Consider the following 16,440-nt stretch of genomic DNA (forward strand, 5'->3'; position numbering starts at 1 on the left):
GGTGGGGTGTTTTGGGGAAGGGGCTGCGTGTCTGTGGGTGCAGATCCTCCATCCCCCGTGCTGTGTCCCAGCTGCCCCCAGCCCCACCACGGGCTGCTGGGCACCAGGACACCCCAGCAAGGTGCCCCCCAAGCCTTTTGTGGGTGTGTGGCTGCCTTGTCCCCCATCCCCGGGGCTGGGGGGAGCAGATAAGATCCCGGACACTGCTGAGGAGCTGGCGGAGCGTTTTGGGGAAGGGGCTGCGTGTCTGTGGGTACAAACCCCCGATCCCCCGTGCTGTGTCCCAGCTGCCCCGGAGCTGCCCGGCCATGGAAGGCTCCTCCTCGATGCTGGACGCCGAGGCTGTGGCGGATCTGGTGCTGCTGGACCCGCTGACAGAGGAGTCGCTGGTCCAGACGCTGCAGGAGCGATTCCGGCGGCGCGACATCTACGTGGGCAGCGGGACCGGGGGGGACAGGGGCTGCTGGGGTGGGAGTGGGGTGTGGGGTGTGGGATATGGGGATTGGAGTATGGGGGATGGGATATGACATATGGGGTACGGGATGGGAATGGGATATGGGATGTGGGGAATGGGATGGGGATTCGCAGGGCTGCAGGGTGTGAGATGGGGAATGGGATAGGGGATGGGGTTTGGGGTATGGGATGGGGAATGGGATATGGGATGGGGTATGGGGTGTGGGGTGGAGATTGGGAGGGCTGCAAGGGTCTGGAATGGGGAATGGGATATGGGATGGGGAGAGGATATGGGGTCTGGGATGGGGATTGGCAGGGGTGCAGGGTCTGGGATGGGATATGGGATGAGGTATGGGATATGGGATGGGGATTGGGATTGGGAAAGCTGCACGGTCTGGGATGGGGAATGGGATATGGGTTATGGGACGGGGGTTGGGGTATGGGATGGGAAGAGGATATGGGGATCTGAGATGGGGACTGGCAGGGCTGCAGGGTCTGGGGTGGGGAGTGGGATATGGGGATTGGGATAGGGAATGAGGTATGGGATATGGGGATTGGGATGGGGAATGGGATGTGGGATGAGGAATGGGATGTGGGATATGGGGAATGGGATGGAGACTGGGAGGGCTGCAGGGTCTGGGATGGGGAATGGGATGTGGGATATGGGATGGGAAGAGGATATGGGGTCTGGGATGGGGATTGGCGGGGGTGCAGGGTCGGGGATGGAGAATGGGATATACGTATGAGATGGGAAGAGGATGCGGGGTCTGAGATGGGGATTGGAATATGGAGTATGGGATGGGAAGGGAATATAGGGTGTGAGATGGGGATTGACAGGGCTGCAGCATCTAGGGTAGGGAATGGGATATGGGATGGGAAGAGGATGTGGGGTCTGGGATGGGGAGTGGAAGGGCTGCACGTTCTGGTATGGGGAGCAGGATCTGGGATGAAGACAAGGATCTGACATGGGGATGGGGAACACCAGGATCTCCCAGCCCTTCATCCCTGCTGTCCCACAGACCTACATTGGGAATGTGGTGATCTCAGTGAACCCGTACCAGTCCCTGCCCATCTACACCCCGGAGAAGGTGGAGGAATATCGCAACTGCAGCTTCTTCGCCGTGAAACCCCACATGTGAGCGAGCCTGGGCCGGCTGGTGGTGCCCTCAGCCCCCTGCACTGTGCCAAGGGCATCACTCCGGGGCAATCCCAAAAGAATCCATTTGGGGCAACACCACAGCCACAACAGGGGCGTTTCCAGGTGGTTCCAACCCCTTCCAACCCCTCTTGTCCGCAGCTACGCCATCGCTGACGATGCCTATCGCTCGCTGCGGGACCGGGACAGGGATCAGTGCATCCTCATCACCGGCGAGAGCGGCGCTGGCAAGACAGGTACAGCCAGGGCTGCAGAGGGGGCTCAGGGCACTGAGAGAGGCACAGCAGCACCCACCAGCCCACCCCAATATCCCCCACTGTCGCAGACATCTTTTTATGAAAAATCCTTCCTTAGGAGGGGGGGATGTGGGGGGTAGAGCACAGAGGGGATGGGGATGGAGATATGGGGGGTGTGGGGATATGGGGAGATCATTTCTTAGGATTTTTCCTGCTGAGAGGCCTCAGAAGCAAAATGTAAACATTGATTATTTGCTGCTGTGGGATGCAACAGGTGGATCTGTGATTGGTCTCGTGTGGATGTTTGGAATTAGTGACCAGTCACAGCAGAGCTGCTTCTCTCTCTCTGTCAGAGCCACAGACCTTTATTTTCATTCCTTTCTGTTCTTAGCTTAGCTAGCATTCTGAGATGAACCTTTTCCTTCTATTCTTTTTAGCATAGTTTTCATGTAATATATATATATATCATAAAATAACAAATCAAGCCTTCTGAACATGGAGCCAACATTCTCGTCTCTTCCCTCACCTGCAAACCCCTGTGACCGCTGTCACACCCCACCCCTCTCTGGCAGAGGCCAGCAAGCTGGTGATGTCCTACGTGGCGGCCGTGAGCAGCAAAGGGGAGGAGGTGAACAAGGTGAAGGAGCAGCTGCTGCAGTCCAACCCTGTGCTGGAGGGTGAGTGCAGCACATCCTGAGCTCCTCCTCGGGCGTCCCAGGGCTTGGGGGTGTCCCACTGGAGCACATGGTAACCTCCCTGCTCTCCTGCAGCCTTTGGGAACGCCAAAACTGTCCGGAATGACAACTCCTCCCGATTTGTGAGTGAGCTGGGGAGGGGGATTGGACCCTGCTGGGGCTGTGTGGGTTCTGGTGGGGCTGGGAGAACAGAGGGGATGGGAATGGGAATGGGGGGATGTGGGGATGGGGATGTGGGGATGGGAGGATGGGAACATGTGGGGATGGGGATGTGGAGATGTGGGGGATGTGGGGGTGTGGGGATGGGAATGTGGAGATGGGGGGATATGAGGGATATGGGGATGGGGGTGTGGAGAATGTGGGGATCAGAATGTGGGGATGGAGATGGGGGATATGGGGATGGGAATGTGGGGATGAGGGGATGTCGGGATATGGGGATGGGGTGATGGAGATGTGGGGATGTAGGGATGTGGGGATGCAAATGTGGGAATGAGGGGATGTGGGGACCTGGGGAGTGGAGCTTCCAGTCCCACCAGGACCACCCCCCTCCCTGACCCAGCCCCTTCCCCCAGGGCAAGTACATGGACATCGAGTTCGACTTCAAAGGAGAGCCCCTGGGAGGGGTCATCAGCAACTGTGAGTACCCACCAACCATCCCAAGGGGTTCCACTCCACACACCCCAGTGACACTGACCCCATGGGAAATTGTTTTGCAGAAAATTCTCCACACCTGACAGAAAGTTCTGTCATCTCTATACAAACCTTGAGATAAAAAATACTGATTTAGGCATACCATAGAATAAGACAGATGTTGTTGAGAGAGGAGTAGAACTAAAACCAAATTTCAAAAGGTAGACTTGCAAAAAAAGGCTGTATGAAGCTTTGCAAAATTCAGACAATTTGTGGAACACATTATTTATAATTGAAGGTATAATTATTTATATTTGGAATACATTATTTCTATAATAATGAATATATAATAAATAATAAAGAATAAATTTATACAATTATTTATATAATATATTGTTTATAATTGTTTATATTTGGAATACATTATTTATATAATAATAGATATATATTGATAATAAGTAATGTATTTATATAATTATATAATTTTATTTATTTATAATTATTTATATTTGGAATACATTATTTATATAATAAATTATTAAGCTATTCAAGTGTTTAGTCTACTCATTATCCAAGCCACAACATGATTTAACCCACCCTGACCCCTCCCTGCAGACCTGCTGGAGAAATCCCGCATCGTCCGGCACGTGAAGGGCGAGAGGAACTTCCACATCTTCTACCAGCTCCTGGCTGGGGCTTCACCACAGCTGCTCCGTAGGTCCAGACCCACAGTGTGGGGGATTTGGAGGTGGAACAGGGGCTGGGGAGGACCAGGGCTGAACTTCCACCTCCTCTGCCCTCCACCAGAGCAGCTGAAGCTGCGCCAGGACTGTGGGCACTACGGATACCTGGACCGGGAGGGCTCCAGCCTGCCTGGCATGGATGATGCAGCCAACTTCCACGCTATGCAGGTACCCACGGGAAGATAGAACCTCCCCCAAAAAAATCCTGGAGCCCATCTGTGCTGGTTTGGGGCAAATTTGGGAGAAAACCTTCAAAAAGGGCCCCTCCAGAAAGCAAACCCACGTGTCCCCTCTGCCCAACCAGTTTGGAGAAGATTCCTTAGAGAGAAGTGGAAAGAACCTGTTTATCTAACAGGCAAAACACACCCCAGCACACAAAAATGAACGACACCAGATGACACCACTCTGAAAAAGATGACAAATTCAGAAAGTCTCTCTTGGGGGTGATTGCGCTGTTATCAGTCCCTCGAGTGCTGGGGCAGCTGCTGCAGCCACAAGGTGCAAACTCTCGGTGTTTCCAATGTGCCAGTCCAGAGCAGGTTTGAGTAGGTCCAAAAAAGCGAAAGGAGAAACAGTCCAGGGATAAATTTGGACTGCTTAGCTAAACTAATGAATGAGCAGAAGCAAAAAGCAAGAGCAAAGTGAAAAGCAAAGCAAAAAGCAAAAGCAGCACCATGCACTGCCCTGTCTCTGTGTCCCACCAGCCGTGGGGGAGCAGGTGATAGCAAAACGAAACCAAAACATTCACTCTGAAGAGTGAAGGCACAGAACATAAAATCCAGCATAAACAGAACACAGGGATGGGGATACAGACATCATAACATCACCCTAGGACACCTGTGTGTGTGTCCCACCAGCCGTGGGGGAGCAGGCTGATAACAAAACCAAAACCAAATCAAAACATTCACCCTTCAGAGCCAGTCTTGAAGGCACAAAACATGAAATCCAGCATAAACAGAACACAGGAATGGGGATACAAGCACCATAACATTACCCTAGGACACCTGTCCGTGGGCAGCAGGCTGATAACAAAACCAAAACCAAAACATTCACTCTGAAGAGTGAAGGCACAGAACATAAAATCCACCATGAACAGAACACACAAATGGGGATACAAGCATCCTATCACCCTAGGACACCTCGCCATCCCCTGATCTTTGTGTCCATCCCCAGGATGCCATGAGGATCATCGGCTTCTCGCCCGCCGAGGTGACAGAGCTGCTGCAGGTGACGGCCGTGGTGCTCAAACTGGGCAACGTGCAGCTGAGCAGCAGCTTCCAGGCCAGCGGGATGGAGGCCTGCAGCATCAGCGAGCCCCAGGGTAGGGATGGGGGGTAGGGATTGGAATATTGGGGCGGGGAGACCCCCTCAGCCCCTCCTCAGCTCTGGGAAATGCCGTGTCCTCACACAGAGCTGCATGAGATCTGCGAGCTGATCGGGCTGGAGCCCGGCATGCTGGAGAGGGCGTTGTGCTCCCGCACGGTGAAGGCGCGGGATGAGACGGTGCTCACCACCCTCACTGTCCCCCAGGTGAGCAGGAGCACCCCCAGTTGTAGGGCTTGTGATATCTCAGGGCTTTAGCTGGTCGGGGTTACCCCAAAATACGTTAGAGAGTCTCTTTTCCCAGCTCGGTGCTCAAAGGAGTCAGAGCTCTTCATTTCTTGGTCTCAAGGTTGTTTATTATATCTCATTTATAAAATTCTTTCTTTTGTCCAGCTGAGGTTTGCTTAGCAAGACAGTGAGAGGCACTCTGCCCACCTTTTTATACTAAAAACTACGTGTACAATATTTACAATTACTTCCCAATACCTATCACCTATTTTAGACACTGAGCTTCTACTCTAAACCAATCTAAAAGTGCCAACATCACAGCAGAAGATGGAGGCCAAGAAGAAGAAGGAGAAGCCCAGATTCCTCCATCTTGCCTCCTGAACCCCCATTCTAAATCCCCAAAATTCTACATTTTCACCCCGTGATTAATTCACTGTCATTCTACTCAAACTCTTGTGGCTTGTAACTCCTCACACAAAGCTGGTCATTGTTTCCAGCCCTTGGGGTGGTGTTAGTTTTTTATCCTAAAAACTACCTGTACTTTATTTACAATAATTTTCCAATACCTATCGCCTATGTCAGTTTCTCTCTATTCTAAACCGATCCAAAAGTGCCACCGTCACAGCAGAAGATGGAGGCCAAGAAGAAGAAGGAGAAGGAGGACAGGACATGCCCAGATTCCTCCATCTTGCCTCTTGAACCCCCATTCTAAATCCCCAAAATTCTACATTTTCAGACCCTGATCGCCTGGCTCAGCGTCGAGATTGCTTGTGGCTTTTTCCAAATTTATACTTTGACAATTTAATAGATGCCCTTAATTATTAAATTGGATGATACATTTAGAACAGGCTGATGCCTGGCAGCCCACCATGAGCCAGGACCAACCTCTCTCCCCTCTCCCCAGGGTTACTACGGCCGGGATGCGCTGGCCAAGAACATCTACAGCCGCCTCTTTGACTGGCTGGTGAAGAGGATCAATGCCAGCATCCAGGTGAGATCCAGAGGATCCTGGAGCCCCAGAAGGAGCTTGGACACCCTCCCCACACAGGGCTCAGCACCTCATTGTGTCCCCAGGTGAAGTCGGACAAGCAGAGGAAGGTGATGGGCGTCCTGGACATTTACGGCTTTGAGATCTTCCAGGTGAGTGAAGGACGCACCAAACCCCATTCAGGGGTTTGGGAACAGCATTTGAGACACAGGGCAGGAATGGGAGCTCAGAAAGCAGCTGCCATAAAGGATCCTTCTCTCTCAGGACAACGGCTTTGAGCAGTTCATCATCAACTACTGCAACGAGAAGCTGCAGCAGATCTTCATCCTGATGACGCTGAAGGAGGAGCAGGAGGAATATGTGCGAGAGGTACCTCCAGCCCTTCCCAGAGCATGGCCCCAAGGAGATTCAGCCTCTCTGGGTTGGGGAAGTGCTGGAGACGGCTCTGCTGCACTTCCCTGCCTCTCCCTGCTCCCTGCTGAGAGCGCATTCAATGGCAGGAAGGGATTTGGGATCCTCAATCCCGTGGCCGGACATCCGGTTCCTGCCCCACACCAGCTGTGGTATCCGTGGGGCAGGGTCTGGTTATTCCTGTGTCTGACCCACATCTCCTCTCAGGGCATCCAGTGGACCCCAGTGGAGTTTTTTGACAACAGCATCATCTGCAACTTGATTGAGAACGTGAGTTGTCCACTCAGTGCTGGGATCTTGAGGTTCCAGCTCCTCCCACAGCCCAAACTGGGATCCTCTGGGGCTGGTTTAATTAAAATTATTAAATTTAATTAAATTTAAATTAATCCCCCAAACTGGGATTAATTTGGGCTGGTTTGGGGTGACACCTTGATTGAGAACGTGAGTTGCCCACCCAGTGCTGAGATCTTGGGGTTCCAGCTCCCACCACAGCCCAAACTGGGATTCTTGATTGAAAATGTAAGTTGTCCACTCAGTGCTGGGATCTTGGGGTTCCAGCTCCTCCCACAGCCCAAACTGGGATCCACTGGGGCTGGCTTAATTTAAATAATTAAATTTAATTACATTTAATTAAATTTTAATTAATCCCCCAAACTGGGATTAATTTGGGCTAGTTTGGGGTGACACCTTGATTGAGAACGTGAGTTGCCCACCCAGTACTGGGATTTTGGGGTTCTTGATCCCCCCACAGCCCAAACTGGGATTCAGTGGGGTTTGGGGTGACACCTTGATTGAGAATGTGAGTTGCCCACCCAGTGCTGGGATCTTGGGGCCCCAGCTCCTCCCACAGCCCAAACTGGGATTCACTGGGGCTGGTTTGGGGTGACACCATCCATCATGGTGACACCACCCATCGCACAGAACACCACGGGGATCCTGGCCATGCTGGATGAGGAGTGCCTGAGGCCCGGCGTGGTCAACGAGGACACGTTCCTCACCAAACTCAACCAGCTTCTGGCCACACACAAGCACTACGAGAGCAAGGAGACGCAGAACGCCCGGCGTGTCACCGACGCCAGCCTGCCGCCGCGCTGCTTCCGCATCCACCACTACGCCGGCAAGGTCTGGCTGTGCCTGATCCTCTTCCTGGTGCCACACTCCTCTTCCCAGAGCCCTGATCCTCTTCACAGCACCATTATCCTCTTCACAGAGCCCTGATCCTCTTCCCAGTACTCCAATCCTCTTCTCAGGACCCTGATTCTTTTCCCAGTGTGACAATCCTCTTCCCAGAACTCTGATCCTCTTCCCAGCACCGCAATCCTCTTCCCTGTACCTTGATTCTCTTCCAGAACCCTGATCCTCTTCCCAGTGCCACACTCCTCATCCCAGAGCCCTGGTGCTTTTCCCAGAATCCTGATCCTCTTCTCAGTGCCCTGATCCTCATCCCAGAACCCTGATGCTCTTCCCAGTGCTCCAGTCCTCTTCCCAGCACCCCAATTCTCATCCCAGCACCTTGGTCCTCTTCACAATGCTCCAGTTCTCCTTCCAGGACCCTGGTCCTCTACCCAGCATCCCAGACCTTTTCTCAGTGCTCCAATCCTCTTCCCAGCACCCGAAATCTTTTCCCAGTGCCCTGGTTCTCTTCCCAGCAGCCCAGACCTTTTCTCAGTGCCCCAATCTTCTTCCAGGCACCCCAATCCTCTTCTCAGCACCCCAATTCTCTTCCCAGCACCTTGCTCCTCTTCCCAGTGTCTCAGTTCCCCTTCCCAGCCTCACACAGGAGCTGTGGGAGGATGTGCACTGGACTGGGAGCAGGTGGAGATGCCCCCCTCCCTGCCCAGGTGCTGACCCCACCGCCCTCCCCAGGTGACCTACAACGTGACAGGCTTCATCGAGAAGAACAACGACCTCCTCTTCCGTGACCTCTCTCAGGCCATGTGGGCAGCCCAGCACGCTCTGCTGCGCTCGCTCTTCCCCGAGGGGGACCCCCAAAAAGTCTCCCTCAAGCTGCCCCCCACTGCAGGCTTCCAGTTCAAGTCATCCGTGGCGATGCTGATGAAGAACCTCTACTCCAAAAACCCCAACTACATCAGGTACCAGCCCCTGTGGTGTTTTCAGAGTTTCCCAGATTGAGGAGGAGTGGTTGAACTTGATTCCATGTTCTTAGGAGGCTAATTTATTATTTTATATTAATGTAATATATAATATATAATATATAATATATAATATATAATATATAATATATAATATATAATATATATGCCAGGGGGGTCTCTGACCAGTGAGGCAGTGAAATTTTCTGAATACACTGAATATTATATTATATTATATTATATTATATTATATTATATTATATTATATTATATTATATATCATATCATATCATATCATATCATACTATATCATATTATACTATATTATATTATGCTATGCTAAAACTATATTGTACTACTAGTAGTATTTATCATCCTTGATTCACTACAGTCAAAGACAACCAGTACAACAATTTCCTAGACCCTATTTGTGAAGGCAAAGATATTTATGAGATTTTTATTAAGATTTTGGAGTGGGTCCTCACTGGTTGATGTTCTGTCTGCTGATCAATGTATCTCTGTCAGTGTCAGGGTTGCATTGACTTTGAATCTTCATATTTGAGTAATTTTTAAAAGAAAATGAGAGAATATGACACAGACATTGAGAATTCTGAGTTGTAAGAATAGAGAAAGGATACAGACAGAAGGTTTAACAAGATACTAATGAAAAACTCCTTGACTCATGACTCCTTCCAGAGTCCCAACACAGCTGGCTGTGATTGGTCCTTAAGTAAAAACAATTTACATTAAATTAATCAGACAATCACCAGTTGGTAAACAATCTCCAAACCACATTCCAGAGCAGCAAAACACAGGAGAAGCAAATCAGATAATTACAGTTTTAATTTTTCTCTGAGGCTTCTCAGCTTCCCAGGAGAAGAAACCCTGGTGAAGGGATTTTTCAGAAAATATGATTTTTCAGAAAATAACTCTCCAGAGTCCTGACACAGCTGATGGTGATTGGTCATTAAGTAAAAACAACTTACATGAAATTAATCAAACAATGACCAGTTGGTAAACAATCTCCAACCCACATTTCAGAGCAGCAAAACGCAGGAGAAGCAAATCAGATAATTACTGTTTTCATTTTTCTCTGAGGCTTCTCAGCTTCCCAGCAGAAGAAACCCTGGCAAAGGAATTCCAGAGCAGCAAAACGCAGGAGAAGCAAATCAGATAATTACAGTTTTCATTTTTCTCTGAGGCTTCTCAGCTTCCCAGCAGAAGAAATCCTGGCGAAGGGATTTTTCAGAAAATACAACAATGGCAAAGAGACCCCTGGGGATGACTCTGGCACCCCCAAACCACCAACTGTGCTCTGCAGGTGCATCAAACCCAACGACACCAAGTCAGCCATGGTGTTCACGCCGGAGCTGGTGCTGGCCCAGGTGCGCTACCTGGGGCTGCTGGAGAACGTGCGGGTGCGGCGCGCGGGCTACGCCTTCCGCCAGCTCTACGGGCCCTTCCTGCAGCGCTACAAGATGCTCAACGCCCAAACGTGGCCCCGTTGGGACCGTGGGGACAGGTAAGGGGGCTGGCACACCCTGGGAGGGTCTGGGGGCTGCCAAGGAGAGGCAGAGTTGAAGTTTTCCAGGGTAGAAATCCATTTTGGTTTAGGTGAAATATACATTTTTGAGTTGAGTCTGTGGTTGGAAAACATAGCTATTGAGCCTGCCAGGAAAAACCTAGGCTCAGAGAAACTGCTTCAGTGAAAGACAGAGATGAGGGGAGGGAGGCAGAAGGTGACAGAGAGAGACAGAGACTGCTCTGAGAGCAGGTCAACCTGACCTAAGAATTCTTTCTGCTAAAGAAGAACTAGCAGCAAATGTCACGTGAAATTTGTAAAAAATTTCAAAATTCATAAAAATGAATAAGTATGAACCTGTGACGGTGTTCACTGGGGTCTTAAGATGAGGGAAGAGACGAAGATCTGACTCCATGTTTCAGAAGGCTTGATTTATTATTTTATGATATATATTACATTAAAGCTATACTAGAAGAATAGAAGAAAGGTTTCATCAGAAGGCTAGCTAAGGATAGAATAGCAAAGAATGATAACAAAGGTTTGTGGCTCAGGCTCTCTGTCCGAGCCAGCTGGGCTGTGATTGGCCATTAATTAGAAACAACCACATGAGACCAATCACAGATGCACCTGTTGCATTCCACAGCAGCAGATAACCATTGTTTACATTTTGTTCCTGAGGCCTCTCAGCTTCTCAGGAGGAAAAATCCTAAGGAAAGGATTTTTCATAAAAGATGTCTGTGACGTGAACCTATTGTGAAATTGTATGCATATGTATTTGAGAGGGGGATAAAAAGGGACGCCTGAAGTTCCCAGAAGTAGACATGTCATTTTAAGAGAATGATTCTCACACGCATCCAGCGCTGTAATAAACATGCCGGCTTTACAACTTCCACAAAAGTTGTGGAGTTTTGATTATCTCCACAAAACACCAACCCCAACTATGCCCTGATGCAGGGAGGGGACCGAGGTGCTGCTGGCAGGTCTGGAGTTCCCCGCCGAGGAGCTGGCGTTTGGTCACACCAAAATCTTCATCCGCTCGCCACGCACTGTGAGTTTTGGAATGGGGGAGTCCAGAGGGATCTAAACTCATCCTGGGAGGTCCTGGGGCTGCTCACTGCTTCCCATGGTTGTGCCCAGCTCTTCGACCTGGAGCGGAGGCGCCAGGAGCGCGTGGCCGAGCTCGCCACCCTCATCCAGAAGATGTTCCGGGGCTGGCGGTGCCGGACCCAGTACCAGCTGATGCGCAAGAGCCAGATCCTCATCTCTGCCTGGTTCCGTGGCCACAGGGTGAGGAGAGGGCAGGTTCTGGCCGTGCTTCCCCTGCCCATCCCTCTCCTCCTGGCTCTCCAAGCTCACCCCACTCACCCCCTTGTTTCCCCACAGCAAAAGAACAGATACAAGCAGATGAAACGTTCAGCACTGATCCTCCAGGCTTATGCACGGGGCTGGAAGGTGAGAGCTGGGCAGCCCCAGGGCCACCACGGGGCTGGCCTGGTGTGGGGGAGCAGGGTGGGTGGGCACAGGGGCTCTGCGTGCCCCACGGTGGCACCAGGAGCTCCGTGCGTCCCACGGTGGGACCAGATTCACCCTCATCTCCTCTCCCCGTCTTTCCTCCTTCTCTCCTGCCTCTCTCCTGCCTCCCCCTCACTCTCCATGTCTGTGTTGGTGTCTCCCCCTGGGGCTCCCTGGGCTCTCACCCCCGCAGTCTCGCCGGCTCCTCCGGGAGCTGAAGTCCCAGTGCCGACGCCACGCGGCCGCCACCACCATCGCTGCTCACTGGAGAGGGTACCAGGTAACAGGGCCACGCGCCCTCAGGCCGCTCTCTCCTGCTGTCCGTGCCGTCTGTCTGTCTGCCCACCCTGTCGGGCTGGAGACTCTGTCCTCTCCACTGGGGCCAAACAGGGATGGGGGGTGTGGAGGACATGGGGGACATGGGGGATATAGGAGATGTGAGCAATGTGGGCGACAGGGGGGACATGGGGCACCCTTTGTGGGGCTGGTGGTGATGTCCTGGTGTCCTCACCGCTGGCGCTGTCCCCACAGGCACGCAAGACCTACAGGAAATATTTCCGTTCCAGCGCCAGCACCTGCCTGGCCAACTTCATCTACCGGCGCCTGGTGAGTGGGGCTGGGGCAGAGGGGACCACGCTGCCAACCCAGCCCCCTGCCCTGCTGGATGCCCCTGCCCTGCCCTGACCCCTGGCACGTTGTCACTCCCAGGTGCAGAAGTACCTGGTGGGGCTGGCAAAGAACCTCCCACCGCTGTCGGTCACCGACCGGACCTGGCCCCCGGCGCCCTACAGGTTCCTGGATAACACCAACCAGGAGCTGAAGAACATCTTCTACCACTGGAAGGTGGGAGATGGGGAGAATTCCAGGCGGGGTTTGGGTGTGCCAGCTCACCTGAGAGAGGTTTTTGGTGGCATCAAATCATCCCCTTCCCTCGGCAGTGCAAGAAGTACCGGGACCAGCTGTCGGCGTCGCGGCGGGCGCAGCTGCAGGCCAGGCTCTGCGCCAGCGAGCTCTTCAAGGACAAGAAGACTCTCTACCCCAAAAGGTGCCAGGGCAGGGGGCTGGGGGTGCAGGGGGGCTCGGGGCAGCGGTGCTGATGGCCTCGTCCCCAGCCTGCAGCAGCCATTCCGCGGGGAGTACCTGGGGCTGAAGCAGAACCCCAAGTACCAGAAGCTGCACGCGGTGGCCAAGGACAAGCTGGTGATGGCTGACAGCGTGAGGAAGGTGAACAGGGCCAGTGGGAAGGTGAGAGCTGCTTTGGGTTCGTGCTCTGAGCAGTGGGAGGGCACACAGGGACACCGTGACCCCCTGCTCTGACCCACTGCCCACCCTGACACCCTGCCCATGCTGTCCATCTGCTCATGCTGACCCCCTGAACATGGTGACCCCCTGATCATGGTGACCCTCTGTCCACAATGATCCCCTGCCCACACTGACCCCCAGCTCTGACCACCTGCTCTTGGTGACCACCTACCCATGCTGACCACCACCTGCCCATGCTGACCCCCTGCTCTTGGTGACCCCCTGCTCATGCTGACCTCCTGCTCTTGGTGACCCCCTTCCCACATTGACCCCCTGTCCACGCTGACCCCCCTGCCCACAATGACCACCTGCTCTTGGTGACCCCCCTGCCTACTCTGACCCCCTGCCCATGCTGACCCCCCTGCCCATGCTGACCCCTGCCCACGCTGAGCCCCTGCCCATGTTCAGCCCCTGCTCTTGGTGACCCCCTGCCCACGTTCACCCCCTGCCCACTCTGACCCCCTGCCCATGCTGACCCCTCTGCCCACACTGACCACGTGCCCACACTCACCCCCTGCCCATGCTGACCCCCCTGCCCATGCTGACCACCTGCCCACACTGACCTCCACCCACAGACAGTCCCACGCCTGCTGCTCCTCACCACCGAGCATCTGGTCCTGGCTGACCCCAAGGCCGCCCAGCCCAAGACCGTGCTCAGCCTCAGTGACATCCGCGGCGTCTCCGTCACCCGCTTCTCCGACGGCTTCCTGGCCCTGCACCTCAAGGAGGTACCTGGGGAGGGGGGTCCTGGGGGCTCAGGGGGTCCCCAGCAGGGCTGACCCCGTTTGCCCCACAGGTCTCCACAGTGGGGGCCAAGGGTGACTTCCTGCTGGTCAGTGACCACCTCATCGAGCTGGTGACTCGCCTGTACCAGACCGTCGAGGCCACCACGGGGCAGGCGCTGCCCCTGCACATCACTGACAGGTGTGGGCGGGGCTTTGGTGGGCGTGGTTACAGTGGGTGTGGTCACAATGGGTGAAGTCTGAAGGGCAGGACTACAATGGGTGGGACAGGGCTGGGAGCACAGAGGGCGTGGCTTCGGTGGGTGGAGCTAACTTGGGTGGGACCAGAAGGGTGGGGTTGATGTGGGTGTGGGCACTGGAGGGTGGGGCTACAATGGGTGGGGTTATTGTGGGTGGGACAGGGCGGTGCCCAGGGTAGGATTGAGGTGGGTGGAGCCTCTAAGGGTGGGGCACCAGTTGAGTGACCTGATTGGCTGCAGCAGGAAGTGGGTGTAACCAAGGCAGCTCATTGGGCAATGATGGGATGGGTGTGGGCGTGTCCCCCCCACCTCTCCATCCTGACTCCTCCCCTCCCAGGTTCTCCACCCGCTTCCCAAAGGGCGACGTGTCCATCACCGTGGTGGAGTCCCCCAAGGCCAGCACCAACGGCCCTGTCTGCAAGAAAAAGGGCAGCAACAAGATGGAGGTCCTGGTGTACTGAAGGGACCCTCACAGGACCCCCACCCTCACACTGACACCCCTGACACCCCCCTTGTGTCATCCCCCACCCCTGTGAGTGCTGGCAGCACCCGGGCACAGCTCCAACCCCATTAAAAGGATGCTGAGGTGTCGGTACCAGGGTGGTGTCACCTCATTTTGGGGTGGGACCTCAGGGGACAGTGCCCAAGCTGTGGGGGGCACAGCCCTGCATGGTGATGCAGCCCCTCATCCTGGCCTCCCGCTTTCTTGACTTTTCCTGATTCCTGATTGCAGCCAGCGCTCAGCTTGTGGTGATTGGAGAGGCTCCAAATTGTGGCCACTTTTCCCATCAAGTGGCTCACAGGCTCGCGCTGCCTCAGAGGCAATTTCTTGGCAGCCGTGGGTGGCTGCATGTGAGGTCCCTGTCATACTCCTGCCTGCTCTGGATGTCCCTGTGCCCCTGCCCAGGGTCCCCCCACCCTGCTGCAGGACACCCATGCAGGGGCTCCTTGCCTGGGCTGGTGCTGGAGCTGCATTTAGGGACCAGGAACATGGAGAATGGGACAGAGGGAAATCATGGCACAGCCCCAGCGATGCTGCAGCCCAGGATCCATGGGCTCTCCATCAATCCTGCACTCCCTAGGACCCCCATCAAGACCCCAGGACTCTCTGAACCCCCACCAATCCTGCAGCTCTCAGGATCTGTGAGACCCTTCCAGCCCCCAGAACCCTCAGGACCCCATCAGCCCTGCAGCCCCCACATCCTTCAGGAGCTCCATCAGCCCTACAACACCCCAGGACCTGCAGGCCCCTACAGGCCCCAGGACCTGCAGAACCCCTGCCAGTCCCCCAGCCCCAAGAATGCTCAGGACCCCATCAGCCCTGCAAGCCCCAGGTCCTTCAGGAGCTCTATCAGTCCTTCAACCCCCCAGGACCCATGGGACCCTCACAGGTCCCAGGACCTGCAGACCCCCTTCCAGTCCTCCAGCCCCCAGAACCGTCAGGACCCCATCAGCCCTGCAGCCCCCAGGTCCTTCAGGACCTCCATCAGTCCTTCAACCCCCCAGGATCCATGGGACCCCCCCCCCCAGCCCCCTGAACCCTCAGGTCTCCCACCACTCCTGCAGCCCGCAGAACACCACATCCTTCACGACAGGGTCTCCCCCCCCTTTTCTGCCTTTCCCCCCCTGCACTCATCAAGCTCTTGACGAGGGTTTTTATCCTGTCCCCACACATCACCCGCGTTACCTCGGGGAGCTGCCAACTCCCCGTCACGTCACCATCAGCACCAGCTCCCAGGTGGGCCCTGGAGCAGCTCCCGCACGTTGGCGGGGCACGTGCGTGTGCACGGCGGTGGCACTTTTGGTGGCCTGGCCGTGTCCCAGCACCGAGGGCTCCCCCGCTCTGTCACGTCCCAGCACCAGGGACCTTCCCCCTCGCCGTAAACAAGCCCGGGGCAGCGCGGCTCTTCACAGCTGCTTCGCACTTGGCATCTCACAAGTAGGTGTTATTAATTAATTAGGCCGTCTCTGGCCAGGCTCCGATTTAATTAACGTTGCCGGCGCTGCAGATGCTGCCCTGCCCCGGGCTGTGTTGCCACGTGAGTTGTTTTCCCGAGGGTCTGCCGCAGCTACCGGAGCAGTCACCGCTGCCTGTTGCTCAGGATGGAGTCCTTGGATGTCATTTTTGGCCCAGTCCTTCCCTCTTTCCAGCTTTTCCCCAAATTT

At 54.3% G+C, this 16,440-nt stretch overlaps 1 protein-coding gene across 2 annotated transcripts; it reads left to right on the forward strand.

Annotated features, from left to right (window-relative positions):
- Window positions 1–308: 308 nt before the first annotated feature.
- On the forward strand, window positions 309–14,735 carry MYO1A (myosin IA). Of its 2 annotated transcripts, XM_054294210.1 has the most exons (28): window positions 309–431; window positions 1,473–1,588; window positions 1,751–1,845; window positions 2,418–2,522; window positions 2,616–2,662; window positions 3,113–3,176; window positions 3,786–3,884; window positions 3,978–4,081; window positions 5,087–5,234; window positions 5,325–5,443; window positions 6,369–6,455; window positions 6,539–6,604; window positions 6,717–6,821; window positions 7,071–7,133; window positions 7,785–7,985; window positions 8,730–8,956; window positions 10,278–10,478; window positions 11,433–11,526; window positions 11,616–11,765; window positions 11,862–11,930; window positions 12,184–12,270; window positions 12,522–12,596; window positions 12,699–12,833; window positions 12,929–13,035; window positions 13,103–13,235; window positions 13,868–14,020; window positions 14,089–14,216; window positions 14,612–14,735. In XM_054294210.1, exons 1-28 carry the CDS (start codon window positions 309–311, stop codon window positions 14,733–14,735), a joined length of 3,225 nt encoding a protein of 1,074 aa, XP_054150185.1. The 2 variants fall into 2 exon arrangements, with proteins under 2 accessions (XP_054150185.1, XP_054150186.1); XM_054294211.1 differs by lacking the exon at window positions 12,184–12,270.
- The last annotated feature ends 1,705 nt before the right edge of the window (window positions 14,736–16,440 follow it).

Source organism: Melozone crissalis, unplaced genomic scaffold (genome assembly GCF_028551555.1).
Source record: "Melozone crissalis strain CALT ecotype California unplaced genomic scaffold, PUWL_Pcris_2 ptg000222l_1, whole genome shotgun sequence".
NCBI classification, from domain to species: domain Eukaryota; kingdom Metazoa; phylum Chordata; class Aves; order Passeriformes; family Passerellidae; genus Melozone; species Melozone crissalis.